Raw genomic sequence first — 23,621 nt, 5'->3', positions numbered from 1 at the left:
TGAAAATTTGTTGATCCATTCCGAACTGCAATGTATTACCACAATTTTGATTTTTTAACAACGGCATGAAGTTAATTATCTATGTTGACTGCATGTTATTGTTCAAAACATCAAAATAGTGTGAAAATTTAGTTTTAAGAGAAGTATTTACTTCAAAAGTACCTTATCGTACAAGCATAATATTAATATGAATTGTAATATGTATAAAAGACACTAGATTTCGTATCACATTAATATTGATACAGAAGTAGTTGCAATGCAACAAAATGGAGGAGGAGCCATACTCAAGCCTACGCTTCCTATTGGTCGATTCGTTCAGACCACACATCGCTCCCCATTGGTCGATGAGAGCCAATCAGAAGCAAGAACGGAAAGTGGTATAAAAGCGTGTGCTTGAGAAGGAACTATCATTTTCACTTTGATTGTGGATGAGTACGGAGGTAGAAAGGAATATGGATGTTGTAATTAGCTCATTATTTGGACCTAGTTCACAAACTATATTGGATTTTGACACTTTCGATATACTAGGACATCTGCCCAATGAAATTGGATCAATGATATTGAGGTAATTATTGATTTTGTTCTCAAATTTCCAAGATTCTTGGTCTTCTTCACTTTATGTGAACTTTCGAGCAAATAAGTTCCGGTTTTATTTGAAATTTTTAACAATATTCTATGAAGAGTAAGGAGTAGTTGTATATGCAATTGTGTTATATTGATTTATTTTAGATAGATCTATATAATAAATTGCGAATCAAGTTAGATTAAGAAATTTACTAACTTCTAATACTCCCATGTTTTTATGTTTCAGATATCTGGATGGCAAAAGTCTTTTAAAGGCAGCCACAGTTAGCAAGCGATGGAACTGCTTGTGCAGAGGAGACAAAAAACTGAGACAAAGAGGACGCCAACAACTCAGAATGATGAAGAAGAGGAAGAAGGAGCAGATCTATGGAACACTGAAGAGATCCACTTATGTTCCCGTTGATGAAGTGCCAGCATTCAGGCCTAAAACCTCCAAGAATGTGGTTCGAAATATTCAGAAGGACCTGAAACCTATTGAAGTACCAGCAATGATTAATCCACGCCCAAATGGTAGGTTTCATCACATTTATATTCAAATATCTATCTCCAATATTAGAAGCCTAATCCCAGAATAATCCTTCAATAGACGAATACCGTAATCTCAAGGTCATATGATTTTGTAATGATTCAATGTATCTCATTTTATCAATACTAATATTGACTTTCTTTTTTACAGAAAATATACTGGAGAAGTTGAAAGTCAACTTGGAGAGCAGCATTAAGATTCAGAGGCCTAAGAAGTCACTTTCAAGTCAGCAGAAGAGAAGACTATTGCGACATTAAAATAATGCAATATGATTTGTACATACTGTAATAAAAGTTGTAAATTAAATGTTATATTGTAAATATTTCCATATTAAATAAATGGTATATAATACGATATCATGGTTTTTATTTGGCTCCAACTACCTCTGAACCATGAATTAACAATAATTATTGAAATCAATCTAGAAATTTCCATCTCATGTTCGAAGCTCGATATGAGACAAAACTGACAATTTTATGAATGGAATACGTTTTTTGAGTAAATAAACCCCAAATTTCTTAGAGAAATTCAGACGAATTTTTTCAAGTTTTAATGCTTCTAGATAGGTTTCTGCGAAAATTAGGCCGAACCATAACTCAAACTTCGAATGACATTGAGATTAGTTTCAAGGTCATGCTATCATACGCTTATAATAATTCTTGTACGAATTTTCCTATTGCTTCTATCTGTATTTATAACTTTTCCAGGTTAAATAAGCTTTAAACTAGTGAGGGTGAATATTATGAATGGGAAAATATTTGAAATGAGTTAATCCAAAAGCCTAGTTCACACCTGACACGCACGCACATACCGTTTCATTTCCCGTAGTCACAACCAGATTTCGTGATTAAGTTTATAACTACATCATGACTCAAATATTAATAAATTAGATATATCACAGCTACAACTAATATTATTTGAATGATGGAATTAGTTTTATTTTGACAGTCTGTGGAAAACTCATTCAATCTAATAAGGGGCAGTTTATACGAGTCTTCTGTATTGTTCAATGTCAATATTCCACATCACAAGTAGTACTAAAGTCGAGTGATGGAATTCTCAATAAATATTGATACATTTTAGTATGAACTAGACAAGAAACATTGGGACGATTCAATTTTCAAATCATTTGGAACCGTTACACAATGTCACTCACCTCTACAGTTTAATGACAAGGTCAAGTTCCCTCTGTAACGTTACGGTATTCGGAAACATATCTTAATAATGGTTGATTTTGGAATAATCTAACAAAATATTTAGTAATATTCATTCAATTATTCCCTAACCCAAGTAATTGAATTACTAACAACATCGAAATCAAGGTTACTTACTGTGTGGTGCTAAGGTCAAGTTTTTAATTCAATGTAGGCTTGACTGAATTTTCTACTTTGTTAAATTGAGAAATAAAAGTATTCGAAGATTCAGGCTCAGTCATTTTATAAAATTCAAACATCAAATCATAGATCTTCTAAGGTGCGTTTTCAATCTAAATTTAACTTTTGGAATACTTCCTCAATTCTACAGCAGTAGCCCACAATTTACCTGTCAAGTTCGCAAACTTTCAAACCAATGAGTAATTCTAGAGATTACTGCTATGAAATTGAAAAAGTGAATAATGCATTTATTTGTCAACAGTTTTAGTTGAAAAAATTGGAAGATAATCTTGAACAGACAAATGATAAAATCTATGACGATGTGTGTAGCTGCATGTAAATAGAGAGCTTGACCTACAACTGTGAATACCATACAATAATGACAACAGTGATTTTGCGAGTATTGTCTGTTGGATCAAATTTATATCTCCAAAATTATAAATTTTAATTATTCATAAAACCCATTTTGATGATAGAATTCCAATATAAATACTGTTCTGAAAGATTATGAACTTGACCTTCAAACATTATTCAATGAGGTGATGTTCAAATTTGATAAGATGAGTTTAGACCTGGATCTAATACTCTTTAGAGTTTCTAAATCCAAAATAATAAAGACTTCAAACTCCAACTAGATTCAGTTGGGCCTACGTGAAATGAGGAGCTTGACCTTCAAAATGAAGCACCGCACAATAACCTTAATTTTGGATGTTTCAAGTGGTTGAAAATAAATTGTTAGATAGGCCTATTATGAAAAAAATTGTTAGTTAAGACCTACGTGGAATGAAGAACTTGACCTTCAAACTATAACACCGCACAGTAACCTTAATTTTGGATCTTTCAAGTGTTTAAAAATTAATTTTCAGATAGGCCTATTATGAAAAAAATTGTTAGTTCAGTGCTCAGTCAATCATGATGCTAAGATTTCTAACTTGATACTTGATACTTGTTGTCGTCGTCCTTGACCGGGTTTACCAGACAGACTGTGTCATTAAAATAAAGGCTCATTAGCTAATTCTGCCAACGAGTAAATTGCTCTATCAATCAACTTTTGCCTGACGAGAGCGCTGAATCTTGCACGTGATGCACTTTTTACTTCAGTTGGGAGTCCATTGTAGAAGCCCAAGGCAGCTGATGGGAAGCCTCTCTGAGTAGCAGCCAACCGACATCGGGGAACATCCAGGTCAGTTGCATGGCGTGTATTGTAACTGAATACAGTTACGTTACAGAGGAAGCTTGACCTTGTCATTGAACTGTAACTAAAGGTGAGTGACATTGGGTAGCGGTTCTGAATGATTTGCAAAATGAAAACCTCCTCACGTTTCTCGTCTAATAAATACTGAACTCAATCATGGTTCTAACAATATTTTTAAGAGAACTGTATCACCAGACTTCAGTAATTGGAATGTATCATTAACATTGAATAATGCAGAAGCCTGTATAAAATCTCCGAATTGCTGGTAAAATGCAGCTTGTTTTATCATTGACTAAATAAGAATAATAGTTTTGATGTGTCCAAATTGTCAATATCTGGGTCTTGATGTAGATATATTGTCAGCCCAATCATAGTCGGGCTGTTGAGTACTGTTATTGAAATGGTCATAAACTAGGCTTATGAATAAACTTTTTTCAAATAATTATCATTCCATGATTCATAGTATATCATCATTAGATGCTTCTCTATCTTAAATAAATGGACATGAATACAGATAATTTCGTATTAGAATTGGATCGTATAATGCCATGACCTTAATCCTAATGTCAATGTCATCCAAAGTTTGTGATTTGGTTTGGACTAATTCTTGCAGAAACCTTTTTTTAAGAGCATTATTAGTTTGAAAAATCAGGTCAAGAGAAATCTGGTTTCACTGGCCCAAATATAATATGACTAATTAAAAACAATATAAAACTTGTAGTACCCTTTTATTAAAAGAACTAAACGACTTGTTTCAACCTAATCTAGCCATTTTCAAGTTAAAATGGTTTAATAAACGGGTACTACAAGTTTCATATTGTTTTTAACATGAATAAAGTAGCTCACATGAGTGATCTTATAATATGACTGTATAAGCCTATAAAATTGCTAGTTTGACCTCATATCGAGGAACTAATATTATACGGGCTATACTATATATTTCTAGGGGATCACTTGCAAATGGAGAACGACCTGAACCAAACAGATCTTATCAATAATTGAATATTGCTCATTCAGATGTACTTTGAGCAAAAGAATAACCCTGATATCGTATTATATAGAATTTATTTGATATAGAACTATTTACAATATGAGGAAGTTTGAGCCAAAGAAAATCCATGATATCGTATTACATACCATTTATTTGATATGGAACTATTTACAATATAATCCATCATTTACAATAATGAATTACAGTATTTGTACAAAACGTAAATAATTTGTTTAATGTCGCAGTAATCTTCTCTTCTGCTGACTTGAAAGTGATTTCTTAAGCCTCTGAATCTTCACGCTGCTTTCCAAGTTGATTTTCAATTCCTCCAATATATTTTCTGTAAAAAAAAGAAAGTAAATATTAGTTCATTCTGTATGATATTGATAACATTAGAAATATACTATGATCCTATTCACGATAGTAAGAACTGTTTTAATCTAGACAAAATTATGTGACCTTGACATAATCCTCAACTTGGATTAGGTTTTCAATTGAAGATAGATATTTCCAATAGAGTGATTCAACTTACCATTTGTGCGTGGAATTGCTGGTGCTTCAATAGGTTTCAGGTCCTTCTGAATACTTCGAACCACATTCCTAGAGGTTTTAGGCCTGAATGCTGGCACTTCATCAACGGGAACATAGGAAGATCTTTTTAGTGTTCCATAGATCTGCTCCTTCTTCCTCTTCTTCATCATTCTGAGTTGTTGACGTCCTCTTTGTCTCAGTTTCTTGTCTCCTCTGCACAAGCTGTTCCATCGCTTGCTAACTGTGGCTGCCTTTAAAAGACTTTTGCCATCCAGATATCTGTAACATGGAAACAAAAGTATATCAGAAACCAATCAAACTTTATTAAAACTAAATTCAAACTTTAATAATTATATATGAGAATAGAACTGCTCCTATTTATTCATAGTAATATATTGAAATTGCTAATAATAACAAAAATAGTAACATAATTGCTCAAAGGGTATTGTGAAATTGCTCTAAAGCTATTGTGAAACTAATAATCTGATTAATTAAAAAAAAATAATTACCTCAATATCATTGATCCAATTTCATTCGGCAGTTGTCCTAGTATATCAAAATCCAATTCAGGTTGTGAACCAGGTCTCATAACAAACAGTGAGCTGAATAGAACATCCATATTATTTTCTACCTCTTTACTCATCCACAATCAAAGTAAGAATGAACGTTCCTGCTCAGTTACACGGTTTTATAGAGCTCCGTGGTCGCTTCTGATTGGCTATTCCCATCGTCGACGAATGGGAAGCGATGGGTAGTCTGAACGAGTCGGCCAATAGGAAGCGTAGGCTTGAGTTTTGCTCCTCCTCCAATTTGTCATATCGTAGCTACTTCTCTATCACTGTTAATAAGATACATAATCCAGTACCTATTTACTACAAATAAATCAACTCATGATAATAATATGACTGTATTAATATTTATGTATATGTATCTCTTTTCTGAATAGGTCTACTTGTAATAAAAATAGAAAGAAAATAAAAATCTCAGTACCCTTTTTGAATTATTTAATCACAACAAGTTTCGATCATTGATGCCATTTTTAAGTCTTGAATCTTGGCCTTTCAACTGCAACACCATTTAATGAATTGATGTTAACATTCTATGAAATAAGTGAAAGCCTGAATAATTGAACATGAGATTTTTTGTTCCTGCAGAGGTATCGTGAATGAAAACATTATTCATACACATATACATAAAAATAGAAAGAAAATAAAAATCTCAGTACATTTTTTGAATTATATAATCACACATGTTTCGAACATTGATGATTCAAAAAGGGTACTGAGATTTTTATTTTCTTTCTATGTTTATGTATATGTGTTTGCATAATGTTTTCATTCACGATACTTCTGCAGGAACAAAAATCTCATGTTCAATAAATTATTCAGGCTTTCACTTATTTCATAGAATGTTCATGAACATCAATTCATTAAATGGTGTTGCAGTTGAAAGGCCAAGTTCATCATATTTTAGAACAGTATTCAGTAGCCAAATTTATTATTAAATCAATTTTATAAAATTATATTTTTCGGTGATATAAATCAACAGATTATACTTCCAAAATCACTGTTATCATTACTGAACGGTATTCTTAGTTGAAGGTCAAGGCAAGTTCTTTTCACATCTACACGCATCGCTCTCATTATTGTCTGTTCAAAAATTATTCTCTATTATTTCATGCTAATATGAACTGTTAGAAAAAAATGAATGATTCACTTTCTTCAAGTTTACAGAATTAATTCTAGAATCACTTGTTGTGTTCTAAAGTTCGCCAACTTGATTTTTAAATATTGTAATTAGATTGAAGAAGTAAATCATTCATTCACTTGCTGAAAGTTGAATTAAGTCTTCAAAAATCTCCGTTATTGGATTGAATCAATCGCCAATTTTTATTCTGGAAGCATAAATATGGTGCAGGTATCTTGTAGAGCTGAAAGCATTTCAAAATTGCTTATACATCTCCTACTAAAATGAGAAGAATAATGTTAATGCAACCCCCATATTAATGCAGTCAATTATTCTATCATTCCTGCACTCCTCTATACACACACTTTCTCTTTTTCTCTTAAAGTGGAGTGCTAATGGAAAGGATATTCTTGAGTTTTATTGATTCATATATAGTTTCAGATTTGTAATTGGTACAATCGTTCATGATCGAGCTCTCCAGCCCGGGGGCTCACTAGTTATACCAAATATCTTTTATAGTGGTATTCAATACCATATGTTTCTAACTCATAATTATTGTGAGCGTTTCTTTCACAAAAATGAAGAACTATTTCATTATTTGATCACGTGAAATATAAGTTTTATGGTTACATGGAGTGAATGCTGAATCATATTATTTATTAGTGTCTACAGACGTATTATTTTTCTGATGTTTACAGAAAACAAGATGTGATAAGAATATATTATGTTGTCTTCACATAATATAAGGATAGCAAATACATTTTATGAATCATTTTCAATCAAGTTACCATTAAAAATGAAAACGAACACTTGAAAAATTCCTCACAACAAGACCATACTATAGTTTACAAGAATACTTTGAGGAAAGAATCTCACCACATCGACACCATTGAATCATTTTCAATCAAGTTACCATTAAAAATGAAAACGAACACTTGAAAAGTTCCTCACAACAAGACCATACTATAGTTTACAAGAATACTTTGAGGAAAGAATCTCACCACACCGACACCAGGAACCATAAGAAAATTGAGTTCTACATTATGATGAAAAATCTGACGACCACGGCGCGAACGTGGGAGAATATCAAGTATTAAGGAATTCACATCGCTCGATAAGCAGATTTACAGAAAGTATAAAAATCTCTGTCTGGCATTTGAACAAGATTTAGTACTCCCATGAAATCAAAATTAACTTTGAAAAGTTAATGCTAATAAAGTTACCATAAGAACTTGAATCAAACACTTAACGAATGTTCGATAAGCAGATCTACAAAAAGTATATACTCGTCAGTCTGGCATAGAGTACATTCGAACGATATTTAGTACTCTGATGATGTAAACATGAACTTGGTTTCAATGACTTCACGTCCTGTCTCTTCAAGTTCATCACAAATAAGGATCTAGATTTTTCACGGCTAAAGCTAGTTTAATTCTCCACATATTCTCCTTAAGAAGCCATTTAAGTGAGCAATAGTCTCTGAGAGGATTTTCAGCGAGTGAGTGATCCAATGTAGGTGGAATGTGGTTGATGGATTTTGACAGCAAATCAATTAAATCGTTCTGTTTCATCGATACAAGAAACATTAATAGTGAGCACATACATTTGTTTCCGATACTCGTTCCACGGGCCATTGAGGCACTTATATTGTTACTGTGAAACTTCTTATTTTCCTTTCCCCCATCTGCTACCCACTGTAGCTTGGGGATGTTACAGTGTTATACTACCCTATCAGGATCGTAACAATAATAACCTCATGAAAGTACAGTGGTTATAACGTTATAAAAAATCTATTCCGTATTACATCGTTGAGCATTTGGGTCACATCATTTCCACTTTCCACTCACTGAGAAAACGTCTAATCTCTTCCGCGATACACGAGTAGCTATTGTTCGTTATGTAACAGCTTGAAATGTAAACACATCTGTAAATCTTGAGAAATCTACCTAGAAGTGGAGACTTCGTTCCTTTCTTTCTCGTGTATATTATACTTCATTTCGCTGAAGCGCCGGGGATATTACCTAAGATAGAAGGCAGAATGAGTTGCAAGAAGGAACGACGAACGATGGACCCGATAATAGAGTGAGACAGAGTTGAGGAGGTGTGAGCCTTTTCGCTAAAACGCGTTTCCACTTTCTAGCTGAGAAGTTCTTCTCAAAACTTGAGAAAGATAATCACAATTGGACTCGAATTTTTCCAGAATGCTGAAACATGGGAATATTCTCACAACAAATACAGAAAGTTTTTCTCCATAGTGAGATGCCCTGACAAGTGACAACTTATTATAGATTATATCCTTGTGCTGTTTTTACAAATCAAATCAAATTGGTTTTTATTATCATGATTTCAGGGTACAAATATTCATATTATACAACAACGTAACATCTTCTGCAACCAAACAATCATAAATAAAACTTACAGTTGAACTGAAAAATTAATCATTATAACTAAAAGTTGCTATTATATCGTAGCTCCAGAAAATACAAGATTATATTTTAAAGAACTTCATGAAAACTCTCCACAAAGGCAAAGCCTGTGTGTGGAAAAGGGTCTTGGCGATGATTGGCTAACGTCGGACTGTCCCCATACTTGCATCTATCACATTCTTGGGTAAACCAGGTATTAATATCAGAGAAAATTTGAAGTTTAGAGGATTTTAAGTATAAAAGATGTGAACATTTAGAGTTAAATTTGGACTATCATTACACGACATTTGCTTTATCTATACAATGAATGAATTATCACTTCTATATTTGTCCTCCCAATCTCCTTTAACCAGTCATTAACATTTTTTTTATAAATATATTTGGATTTACCTTCGGTATTACGTAGATTTTCAGGCAGATTTCTATACAGAGTGTGTGCTATATAATAAGTATTAGTAGTGGAATGAGTTTTGACTAGCCTTGGAACTTGGATTCCTATTGCTTCTGACGAACGAGTTCGATAGCTGGGCTCAATTTTCTTGAACATATCTTTATGATTTTTGTACATGTATAACAATATATTTCCTACATAAATTTGCCTTATACTTAAAACATTGAATTCTTCAAAAATTTCATCAGTAGGAGTGTGTATACGTTTTCTTAATGTGTTTACATTACAGAAGAATGTATGGACAAATACTGATAATAACAGAGTAACGCAGTACTGATAGTAACACACCGGGTGAGATGAAGAGAGAGTGTCTGAACCAACCTAGGTCCTAAACATACTGGCCAGAGAATGATCTTCCATTCAATGTTATTGAGAATATTATAGCATAGAGAAACAATAGCATAAGTAGATATCCCATGGTATAGGGCGTTTATGTCGCAACTTTTACTGTTATCTAAAGCCGATAGTTCATGTAATTCTTTCCCGTGAAGCTGTGTGACACTGGTATCTCTCATATTGTGCCGTTCATACACTCTCACCCCAACAAAACAGTAAAAATCGACAATAATCAACAGTAATCGGCTTGAGATAACAGTAAAAGTTGCGACATAAAAGCCCTACACCATGGGATATCTACTTACGCTATGGTTTCTCTATGATTATAGTATTGAGGAGGCTTCTGATTCACTAAAATTATTCTGAATCGCTGGCCTCATGGAGCCATATTGCGGATAAGTTCAGGAAGAGAAATATTCCATATTGTCTGGTTTGAACTTCAGTGAAATTCAAGAGTCTATGCATTCCAATAATAATAGAAGACAGCTTTTGAAGGCTCTAGTAATAAGTAACCAGAGTAACGAGGAATAATCTATACTACAATAAAGGAAAGAACTGGCTAAAAAAGGCTAACGTAGGAAAATTATGTTTGACGCATCATCACCTCTGAATTACTGGACTGATCAAATAGAAATTTTGCATATATATTCTTAATTAATCGATGATGGTTATAGGCCTATTTTCTTCAAGATTTCAATAGGTCAAGTTTTAAAAAAGATCCTTGCGGAGCACGGGTTTCCTGCTAGTATAATACTATAATACAGTTTGATGAACCAAATTTATTCAAGCCAATAATTAGCAGACACTATAGTTCCATCACGAATATAGGATTTTTATGAATTTTTCTATTTTTTCAAACTATTTTCTCTTAGCACTGGTTTGGTTTATGAACAGCAATCACAATATGAGCTCGTTATTTTACGATCTATTTTGTTTTGTTGAGAAGTTTACCTGGAAACTCTGGAATGCGAAAAGAGAAGTTTTATGATATATTTCTGCAGAAATGTCTTCAAGAACACCTGAAAGTTGGTCATAAATGGAATTGGAATTGTAGTGCCCACACGCAATTCGAGGAATTTCCATCAGTTTCATGCCCATGTGAGAAGTTATACACCATCACTCTAGTCAACCGCTTGGTCAATATAATAGATTTCTTGTAACATAAATATAAAGAAAATAAAAATCTCAGTACCCTTTTTTTAAAATATTTTATCACAACATGTTTCGGACATTTATGCCATTTTCAAGTGATATCATAACATCTTTTGATAAAATATTTTGTAAAAAGGGTACTGACATTTTTATTTTCTTCATATTTATATTACAAGTAGCCCTATACAGAAAAGAGATAATTTCTTGTAACATTAAAATTTATTCAAAACAGCTAAAATAACATTGCAAGGAATCAGGTAAGAGTACCTTTGACACTTATCAAATATAAAATATATTTTTTTAATTGATCACTTTTGACAGCTGCAATATACAAACACTCCATTTATTGCACATGAATAGCCTAAGCATACTCAAGCAGAAACTTGGCGCCGAGTGGTGGAAAGGGTTTGCTGTATTTGTGATCGATGAATAACATAACAATATCTGATTTGATAAAATGTACATCAAATGTTCAAGAGACATTCGCACCACAGACTATAATAATAAGGCAGACTGGATACAGTTAAAAAAATTGGTAACTGATAGACCTGAAAAATGCGAATAAAACTATTAAGATAGATGGTTTGCACTTAACGGACGTATAACCAAGTTATATAGAAGAAACATGTGAAATTATAAGGACATTCACTTATGAGATAATGTCTCCCTTAGCTAATTGAAGTGAAGAGAGTCTCAGTAGTCATGCAAAGACAAGATGTTAGAATTGCAAGGTGACTGAATACTCATAATGGTATCAATCGACTAGCAGTTCTTTCCACCTTATCATGCTTATCTCCAAGCAGCTATCATTGAAGGTCTCATTCACTTATTTCAAGTATTATGCATCATGCACTACAGGTACACTATAGTCAAGTAAAAATTAAACGTAGTACAGTGAATATAAAAGAAATGTGACTAAAAAAATGGGTCTCCTAGGCAATTCTAAAATAACTCTTCCGATCATAGAGTTCAAAATCGTAGTTTATTTACCAATTATTATTCATAAAAAAATCTGAAGCGGAACGTCTTTTACCAGCAAAAACGTTTGATGAAAATTGAAAAAGAAACAACCTCATTCTCAATAATAAATGGTAATATCAATTGCTTGACTTTTAACTGAAAAATAATTATTGAAAATGTTGTGATTCAATGGGTAACATAATAATATTTGAATTGGTGAAATGTTAATGATAATGATATTATCATGTTTCAAGAGACATTCGCATCACAAACTATAACAATAAGTCGGATTGGATACAGTACAAATAATTTTGTAACTGATAGATCTCAGAAATACAAATAAAATTCTTAACAAAAATGCCAAGCGTACCCCTGTTTAAAATGTACAGATTTTGATCAACACGACTTTCAAAAAATTTCGTTCAAGCTACCTACGGCGGTCTGAACAGAATGCCAGTGTGTACCTATGATATTCACTGGTCAAAGTGTGTATACATTTTTTGGACCCCTCTGCATGAGTGTGGAAATCACAATGCCCAAGTAGGCCTACTATTCTAGTTGCTATATCGATTACTGAATATCACAGAAAATGACATTCACTGTATAATATAATATTATTTTTATCAAATCATCTTCAATCAAAAAGAAACATAATTTTCGTATCACCGCCCGATTTTTCTGAATCTATTTCTGGTTGTTATCACTACCTAAGATATTTGATATTTACTCAATACATCTTACATTGCCAGCTCTGACGAAATCTATGGCAAACACTAATAATAATAAACTGAATTGATGAGAATTGGTCTCCATCTATCAATGCACTTTGACGGAATGTGTTGTTCTGCACACACTCGGAATTTCAGGCTCGAATGTTGAGGCTTGCATTCAGCTGATCAGACCAAATGCATTCTCGCATCATATTAGCTGAGAGCTTTCCCATGTCATCTTTGAGAAATGGTATGGACGGTTTCCAATCTTCATAGATATCATAATGTTAGTATCATCAGTTTCAATACGTGGTCTCTGTTGGAGAAGTTAGAGAGCTGTTAATTCAATCCTGAACTGACTGAATACATGCTATTAAAATATCAAAAAAGCCAAACATTTTCATGTTGGAACACGTTAATAAATTTTTCTATAGTGAGGCCCAAGTTATAATGGCAGTGTTTGATGTTCAATTGCGGTATTGCTATCCTTGTCTATCATTCAACAAAGCTGATAGCGCTATCTCTTTCTCGCTTTTTCCTGTTGCCAGATTGTCTTTCCACAATGTAGAATAATAATTAATCAACAAAATAGTTCATCTTAATTATGAAAATTCATTATGAAATTATTGAAAAATATTATTTCTTGCTTAATAAAACATAATTGATTATTTTAAATGAGAATGAACAGTTAATATTACATCAATAACCCGTATCAGCTACCGTCTATATAGAAGGCAATGACAAGACAGAGGATCGGCAACGTTGTTCTCTATCTTTCTCCACTAGCATTATAACGTGGACCTCACTATACAACCGTTTACAATTAGTCATTCCTAAACAAAGATTAGTCTTAAAATTATTGCTAGTTGTATTTCAATAATAGAAATAAACTGGTGTTGATCTATAATCTGAACAGATTCATCTTTCTCAAAATCATTCTACAATCTTCCGTAACAGTAAACTAGTTTTGACTTTAGCAGTCTTAGAGGAAAATTTCTGGATATTTGATCAACTCTTGAATTTAAACCTTACAATTTACAGAATACAAAAACTAGGACTTCAACTTTTAGACCTGTTTTACATTAGGACACATGCCTTATGGATCGCCAGTTGAACACGAAGTTCCCGAGCGATTGTCTCAAATTAGACAACAAAAAACAGACTTGACTCAAAAACTATAAAGAAAATTCACTTATGAGTTATTGCCTACCTGAGCTTATTGAAGTGAAGGGAGATGCAGCCAGTAGTCAAGCATAGACAGGATTAGCTGATTAGATCCGTTATAGATTACATCAAAGATGTCTGTAACCGATGTAATCAATCCAATCCTATCATGGATAGCTTCTCATCCAAGCAGAAATCAGTGAAAGCTCGTGCACTTATTCTACGTATTATGCTTCATACAATACATTTAAACTGTAGTCCAGTCAAGATTGAGTGTATTACAGTGAATATAAAAGAAAAGCTACTTCGCCGGGTTTCCTAGACATTTCTAAAATAACTCTCATAGAGTTCAAAATCGTAGTTTTTTTGCAAATCCTATTTTTATCAATAATATTCATTGAAAATCTGAAGTGGAATGTCTCTATCAGCATTCATAAGGGTTGAAAAAAGAACGACAACTTTGTCAATTCTACCTCAATAATCAATAAAGATTCTCTACAAAGAATATATTATAGATTCTCTATAAATAATCAATAGAGAATCAATAATACATGGTTTGACAGAACATTGTTTGTACAAACTGCTTGAATTTGCAAAGAATAATGGAAATTTTTTTCAAGGAAGGTTTTTTCAAAAGCCAGTGAAGAGAGTAATTCTGGTTATTCCTTCAAGAATAAAAGTGGAAGTAATTCCATCACTATAGTTCAATGGTGAGTGCGAATCGAAGAGAGTATTGGCATTATTGGGTGACTGATTGATGAGATGAACAAAATTGCATGCATATTGGCGGGATGCATTCACTCGACCAGGTAGTGCTAGGAGACTGAAAAGTGCAACGCCTCTAATAAAACGCCTCTAGTCAAAATAATTTATTATAGTCAACATGACTAACCTTTCCAGCATTTTATTATCCATTCGACAATATACAGAGTAAGTCTTATGTATTGGAACCCTTCAATAAGTTGAAGACTGTTGTAGATATGATACTGCAACTTTCAGGATAAGTTATTGATCAAATTATCAACCTTTTGATGTACAACTGAATTTCAACCCCTCACAAAGCGGTGACTTAGGGGTTGTGACTCTAATATTTTGAATGTAAACACCAAATCATTTCAAAGGCCTTTTCAAAACAGGAAAGATGGCATCGATAAGAATGTTCTATGATATTTGTATCCAAAATGATGACTGATTGAAGTTTTAGTTTTTAAAGAAATGAGGGGTTGTAACTCAAATATTTTGAATGTAAAAACCCATTGTGTGATACATCATTTTAAAGGTGTTTTCGAAACGAGAAAGATGACATCAATAGAAAATTTTTATAATACTTTTATCCAAAATGGCGGCTGATTGAAGTTTCAGTTTTTAAAGGAATAATTGATAAAGTTCCATCAGCCGCCATTTTTGATAAAAGTATCATAGAACATTTCTATTGATGTCAACTTTTTTGTTCTAGAAAGGCCTTCGAAATGATGTATCTCACAATGGGTGTTAACATTTGAAATATTTCAGTTACAACCCCTCATTTCCTTAGAAACTAAAACTTCAATCAGCCGCCATTTTGCATACAAATATCATAGAACATTTTAATTGATGTCATCTTTCTTGTTTTAAAATGGCCTTTGAAATGATGTACCACACAATGGGTGTTTACATTCAAAATATTCGAGTTACAACCCCTAAGTCACCGCTTTATGAGGGGTTGAAATTCAGTTGTACGTCAAAAGGTGTAGTATTCGACCAATAATTCATCCTGAGAGTTACAGTTTTATATCTACAACAGTCTTCAACTTATTGAAGGGTTCCCATACATATGACTCACTCTGTGTATTGTTTTTCAAATGATTTATCCACAATAATCTCATTTTAATGCAATCCACATGAGAAAATGAATCCAGTATTACGGCTACAGAGACTGGCAATGATTTTGCAAAAGTCTCAATGAGAAAAACATTGGTTCAAGGTATCTAGATGAACATAGAAGTCTTTGGCCTTTATTCAATCCTTAATCTTTGTTGAAAGTAAATCAACAAAGATTAAGGATTGAACAAAGGCCAACGATTGTTGAATAAGGGTAGCACATCATTCCAAAATCTCTGTCCTGCTATATTTTTCAGATATCTCTCCTTTTTGCACTCAAAAGAATATTTCTATTTCAAAAATCTGATTATTCTGACTCTGCAGCCAACCTTCTAAATTCAATAGAAATCGGATGTTTGATCAACAAGTCAAGAATAAGTTGAGTTAATGCACCTTGATTAATTTGTCCTTTCAATTTAAACGGTTCATATCATCCATTCAAAATAATGAAGGCGACGATTTTCTCCAGAAGAAAAGGGAAAAGAAGTTTGAGGGATTTTAGTTTTCAAAGTGTGCTACACTTGAATGGATACGACAGTATTCATTGGAAAGAACTCTCACAGCATTCAATATTTTCGATCTTTTGATGTGGATGAATCGATCTTTTGATGTGGATGTATCTTTGACTTTGATGCTGACAAAAATCTAGAACAATGAAATCGAACAAGGAAAACATTTGTGTTTCCAGTTATCCTCAAATGCTTAGTGACCGTAAGAAATAACAGACTTTCCTAATTTGATATAAATGATCAGCGTTTCTCATTGAGAAGAAAAACAGAGCATGAATAATGTGAAATACACATTAATATTTAATTTTAGTAAATAATTATGCAAAATAGACAGATTAGTTAATACTAGGAAAAGATGTATGAGGACTAAAATATAGATCATCTAAATTAAATCTACTTTGTGAAAATAATAAGGGACTGAAAGTTTTGTGAAGTGAACAACTACAAGACTTAACCTACTGTAGAATAGAATAGAATAGAATTTGGAATTTATTGTTTCTCATAAACAACAGTATAATATTACAAGAAAAAACAAACAAAGATATTAAGTTATTAGCCAAATTTATCAAATGGTATGGCTCAAAAATATAACAATGTAAGTATAATGTAACTTAAATTCAATGTAAGTTTGTATAAGTTAAGCATAGCGACTCTAGCAATACACTAGAGCTACTCTTGGAAATATGTATTGACTAATGCATCTTTTAAAGGAACAATCTTTATTGATTCATACAATAAGTACATCATCAAAATGATAGGGAGAGAAAAAATAAAGATAACCTTGTGCTAATCAAAGAAGAATACAAACAAATATTTCTCATTTAAACATCGCCATAGGCAGTCATAATAATATAACCAAAGGTCATTAGCAACATTTTCCAACTACTTATGTTAAAAAAAAACTAATATTAAAAAATGAAAAACTATGTGTAACCTTATCTAAATTTGGGAGAGGAATAGCACAAGGTTATCTGTTTTTTTTCTCTCCCTATCATTTTGATGATGCACTTATTGTATGAATCAATAAAGAATGTTTGTTTAAAAGATGCATTAGTCAATAGTCTACACTACATATTTCCGAAAGTAGCTCTACTGTATTGCTAAAATCGCTATATGCTCAACTTATATTATGTACTGTCTATCAATCAATCATCGACTGAAAACAATTTTGTTCATCTCTGTTGTATCTTCATCATCATCTCTTCTTTTTGTCTAAAACTACCTTAGTTCCTCTCTGTTATTTGCAATTAGATTTCCTCAACTCGCTCCGTGTATTTTGTGTGGGAGCCAAGATATGCATTATTTATATTTGCTATTGTTTTCGATTTACATTCCACTCCTAAAATGCTGAATCCGCCTCTTTATAAGGGTTCTATCTTCGATAGCAGCCAGTGAGTATAGAATATAACATTACATTCATTACATTACATTAGTTTTTTAAATTACATTACATTCTATGGAATGTAACATTCTATAGTAACTTATAGTATGTTACATTCTATACTCACTGATAGCATTTCAATTCATTTCAATTTATTGGAAAAAAGATACATTGTAGTGAATGTATTCAATCAGTGTGGATGCGACAGGCACACTGTCCAAAACCGCACTCCACACAAAATAATAAAGAAGAATAATAAAACAAAAACAACTTATACAGAAATTAAACAAACTTCAGAATTTCATGCTAAATCTTAAAATATTACGTCTATCCAAACAATATAAATATTCTCACTTATAATAAGGTGTTCAATTTAATCTGACCAAGTTTCCAGTTTCAACTGATGAATAATTAAATTTGTTGTGATTCAATGAGCCCGTTCTGGGAACATGGAATTTGGTAAATTGTCCGATTCACAGTTTACCAGTTGAAAATTCCGCGTCCCATGGGAAGAATTTTGACAGATTCTGTACCAGAAACTAGATCCAGTTCCAAAGTCCTGCCCACAGTCGAAGCCTGGTAAATTGTGACAGTTCAAATTTTCAGAGCTCTCATTGGTTGATTGAATTGTAGTCAGCTTGCTTCTCTGCGCATGCGCTGATAGCTTGTTTGTTTACCATAGCATAGCCATAACCAACAAAATGATGTTTGATAACCATTTGTTAAATGAATATTTCTCTATAGAAAGTTTGGAATGTAATGGAATGGGAGTAATGTTTGGAATTGAAGTAATGGAATGAAAGAAATGCACACTTTTCTAGACGGTAAGTTTGTAAAACAGCCTTTGTTCATTTACGCAGCTAGTAAACGACACATTTTGGTGTAAATCAACTTCATAAATGCGCGTCAAAAGCTTGAACCAACGAACGTCAAATGGCGCTCCATGGGAACATCTTGCACTAGTCACGTGATGGAACACTGGAATTAGAACAATTTACCACTTTTTCGTGCATCCAGACCGTGCCCAATGAGTTACATAACAATATTTTATTTGGTATAATGTGCATAATATTGATATAATCATGCTTCAAGAGACATTCGCACCACAGACTATAACAATAAGGCAGATTGGATACAGTAAAAATAATTTGGTAACTGATATACATAGGAAATAGAAATGAAATTCTTGAGAAAAATTGTTTGTACTTCACGGACGTATAGCCAAGTTATATGGAAGAATCAAGTAAAATTATAAGGACAATTCACCTGAATTAATGTCTAATAAGCTAATTGAAGTGAAGAAAGACGTAGTGAAGTGAAGAAAGTCAAAGCAAAGACAAGATGAAAATATTACACATGATTAGTTCTATACGTAATGAAACTCTAACCCATGTGAAATTTTCACCTCATCATGCTAATCTCCGAACAGCAATTATTGAAGGTCTAATGCATTTATTTTACGTATGTATTATGTATCATGCAATACATTTAAACAATTGCACAGTCAATATAGACATGAAAAAGGAGTGTTTTAGTTCTGATTTAATATGTTGTTTGGATACATAAGAGAAGAATTTTGCATGCAAAATTTGCTTGTGCTAGATACAGAATTGCCCAAAAATATTCTGATTAATATAAATACTGGAATATTGCCGTTAGCTAGCTAATAAAAACAAGGAATAACGTTACACAACTAGCACTTGGCTTGAGTGACCAATTGGATTGGCCATGTTTCTTGGCGTATAGCTATAACTCTACAATATTACCCAAAGCTCCGATCACAGAGCGTTTGGTGGGGTGGAAAGTTGTCCAGCTCTGGGAAAATTGCCTCCCCCCTCCACTATATTTGTCTGTGTCTCATGATATGTGATCAGAGGTGGTTGTAAAATGTATAAAGAGCAAATCTGTATCAGCAAGGCAACAAGCTATTCGATAACATACAATTGTTTGACAATTCATTAAATTACTCAATTCTTCATAATAGTAAGCTATGTGTCACATAATGAGGCCTAAGATTAAAAATAATAAGATTCATCAATACTAATCTACTACTAATAATACTATACTAATAATACTTTACTAATAATACGATTATAATACTGTAGCGAGTCCTCCGGCCTGGGAAACTCGCTCAAGGTGCCCCTAATCAGCTAGAATAGCGAAATCACTGGCTAAAATAGATTTACTTCCATATAATTATGACTTCCACATGATCTTTCCCTCGTGACTATCGAATATATCTGTAGAAATATGATATCGAGCACTATATTGTGCTACTTTAATTCATACATGCAGGATGGGTGAAAAGTCCGAGAACGGCTTAATATCTCATACACAAAGGTGATTTGATGGTGGGTGTGATTGGGGATCCTACTAAAATTGAAAATACTACTTTACTATGACTTCAAAAATCTGGTCCGCCATATTGAATACAACTTTGTTTTTTAAATAAGAAAGTGGTCATGCGATACATGATTTTGATAAGGAATTTCAAGAAAAAATGAATGGTGAAAACCGCATATCGATATCTCAAACCGTTCCGAAGATATTCACATTATTAATCAATACTATACAAAGCAGAAAAGAGAGAAAAAAGTCCGAGAACGGCTTAATATATCATACACATAGGTGATTTGATGGTGGGTGTGATCGGAGATCCTACTCAAATTGAAAATAATACTACTTTACTATGACTTCAAACATCTGGTCCGCCATATTGAATACAACTTTGTTTTTTAAATAGGAAGGTGGTCATGCGATACATGATTTCGATAAGGAATTTCAAGAAAAAATGAATGGTGAAAACCGCATATCGGTATCTCAAACCGCTCCGAAGATATTCACATTATTAATCAATACTATACAAAGCAGAAAAGAGAGAAAAAAAGTCCGATAACGGCTTAATATATCATACACATAGGTGATTTGATGGTGGGTGTAATCGGAGATCCTACTCAAATTGAAAATACTATTTTACTATGACATCAAAAATCTGGTCCGCCATCTTGGACCGCCATATTGGATGCAACTTTTTTTTTAAATAGGAAGGTTGTCATACGATACATGAATTCAATACGGAATTTCAAGACAAAATGAACGGTGAAAACCGCACATCGATATCTCAAACCGTTTAGAAGATCTTCACATTATTAATCAATACCATTCAAATCTGCAATGAATTACATACTTAAGTGGTATTGATTGATAATATGAATATCTTCTAAACGGTTTGAGATATCGATGTGTGACTTCCACCATTCATTTTCTCCTAAAATTTGGTTTCAAGATCATGTATCGCATGACCACCTCCCTATTAAAAAAAAAAGTTCCATTCAATATGGCGGTCCAAGATGGCGGAACAGATTTTTAAAGTCATAGTGGAATAGTATTTTCAATTTGAGTACGATCTCCGATCACACCCACCATCAAATTACCTTTGTGTATGTTAGATATATTAAGCCGTTCTCGGACTTTTTTATCTCTTTTCTGCTTTGAATAGTATTTATTAATTATGTGAATATCTTCGAAACGATTTGAGATATCGATATGTGGTCTTTGTCATTAATTTTTTCTTGAAATTCCGTATCGAAATCATGTATCGCATGACCACCTTCCTATTTAAAAAAACAAAGTTGCATTCAATATGGCGGACCAGATTTTTGAAGTCATAGTAAAGTAGAATTTTCAATTTGAGTAGGATCCCCAATCACACCAACCGTTAAATTACCTTTGTGTATGAGATATTAAGCCGTTCTCGGACTTTTCACCCACTCTGTATATACTTTCTTCACTAAATTTATTCAACTTTTTATTTTTTAAGCTATATTGTAAATATTTATTACTTTCTTTTTAGTACCGAGTTTTTTCCACTAGAGCTCTTTCCCCACACACAGACCTGTCTATGTGGGGAAAATTCACAAGTTCTTTATATTATTTTATTCTTGTACTGTATTTGTAATGGATTTGTGAATAAAACTCAATTTGAATAAATTTGAATTTGAATCAATCCACGCCAAAAAAGGTGTTGGTAAATCTTATTGTCCAACGAACACGATTTGTATTATAATGGTTCAAAGAATAAGTTGATAATTTGAAAAATTGTAGTAGATTGATGGAAGTTATCATTGAACATACAAACGATAGACTTGACTATTAGACCTTAAACTATAGACCTTATTGTACCAGGTATAAGAAGAGTTTTGTATTTTTAGGATGCAAATATTACATCTTGCTCCCTACTGACATAAGGAGAATCAATTCTTTGACACAATTCAAAGTGAAAGTAAAGTAATGGCTTTTGAGTTTGTCATTTGAAGATTTAATGATGTTTAATGAACTATAATACTTTTATTTCTTACCTTTATTAATTTATTTTTTTATTTGTTGTACTCATTGATGAGTTCTACGACTTTGTCTATAATTAAACACCATGTCATTGGGGTTAATTAACTTTAATATTTTTGTGTACTCATTAATTAGGTTTTTTTTATACAACCTTGTCTTTAATTTGATATTATTATTATTGCAATTTTTTCACAATTTTGTCTGTACTGTGATACTGTTGTTGTAATGTCTTACTTCAAAGTGAGGAATTTATTTTTCCTTGTTGACAGTCTGTGTGTTATTTTTAAAGCTAGTGTTTATTATTTTTTGCTTTTCTCTTCATAATGTCATCTATACTTGAGCAATCTAAGCCTTGTTTTATTACCATGGAATGAATAGTTTAATCAAGAATTAGTTGTTGGTTGTGACTATTTATTATTGAATTGTATGGTAAAGCTCAAATTGATTCCCATTTGCATGTGTGAGAGTGTGTATGTCTGCGTGTGTGAAAGTACATTTTTAAAAATTAGCAGTGTTGTCAGCTCCTACTAACGGGCAAAAGACTTTGTTCTTTTTTGTTAGTAGGAATTTTATTTTGCTCTGTGAAAATCATAAGTTTGTTTTTTTTCCTTTTCTCTTATTATATATCTTTTTTAGTTTTAAATTACAGTATGTTATTATACTCAAGAGAAGAAGCTTGTACTATAAAATGTTGTATTTGTTTGATGCAAAATAAAAATTATTTGATTTGACTTGAGCCTCAAGTGGAAAATTAGAACTCTCCAGGCCAGCTTGCTCAATTAATAGATTCTCATAGAAATCCGAAATGTAGAGTTTGACTGTGAGTGTTGGAGGTCGAAGATGCCTGAATAGTAAAAATACGTCATTATTCTGGATACTTCTGTGAACTCATTGAATGTTCAAGGGAAAATATAAAATCCAACCTTCAGGATAGTAACACTCAATTCAATCAATATCTGAGCGAGCATTGGATAAGTCTCAATCACTTGAAATTGCATGTTCATGACAGCTTCTTATCTGATAACGTAAATAACCTATCTTGAGAATTATTCAGTTTGAAATCCAATACTTTATTCACGTTTTTCGAAAGTGGAAAAGAAAGAATGAGTAAGGGATAAATTGAACCGAAACAGAAGGAGCGAAGAAGGACAGTGACAATTGAGTGAATTAAAAGAAAATGGAAGACCAGTTTCTGAGACTGAATTTTTTATAAAATTCACTCACTTCATAACTGTTGACTCATGGAATGAGAATATATCATTATATTCATTTGATTCACATTAAGCGTTTACTGAAAATTATGTCTGATATTTTTGACAACATCCCAGTGATTTCACTATTGTATTCTATTCTTTCCTTTTCTATTCCACTCTAATACATTCTCTTATACTTTATTCAATTCTACTCTATTCCACATTCTCTTAATAAGAGAATATTCTAT

The 23,621-nt window shown here is 32.6% G+C and overlaps 2 protein-coding genes across 4 annotated transcripts in view; both read right to left on the bottom strand.

Moving 5' to 3' along the window:
* Positions 1-23,621, bottom strand: part of LOC111055791 — a 356,789-nt gene that overhangs the window by 163,886 nt on the left and 169,282 nt on the right. The window lies entirely within an intron of this gene.
* LOC111048891 lies at positions 4,882-5,827 on the bottom strand. The gene is made up of 3 exons (XM_039442391.1): positions 5,711-5,827; positions 5,203-5,480; positions 4,882-5,010 (listed from the first exon to the last, which is right to left on the bottom strand). The coding sequence occupies exons 1-3, from the start codon at positions 5,818-5,820 to the stop codon at positions 4,904-4,906; spliced, it is 495 nt and encodes a 164-aa protein (XP_039298325.1). The 5' UTR covers positions 5,821-5,827; the 3' UTR covers positions 4,882-4,903.

This window comes from Nilaparvata lugens, chromosome X (assembly GCF_014356525.2).
Source record: "Nilaparvata lugens isolate BPH chromosome X, ASM1435652v1, whole genome shotgun sequence".
In the NCBI taxonomy this organism is placed as follows: Eukaryota; Metazoa; Arthropoda; class Insecta; order Hemiptera; family Delphacidae; genus Nilaparvata; species Nilaparvata lugens.
Note: the sequence above shows the minus strand (reverse complement) of the source record. Positions and strands in the feature narration are given on the sequence as shown.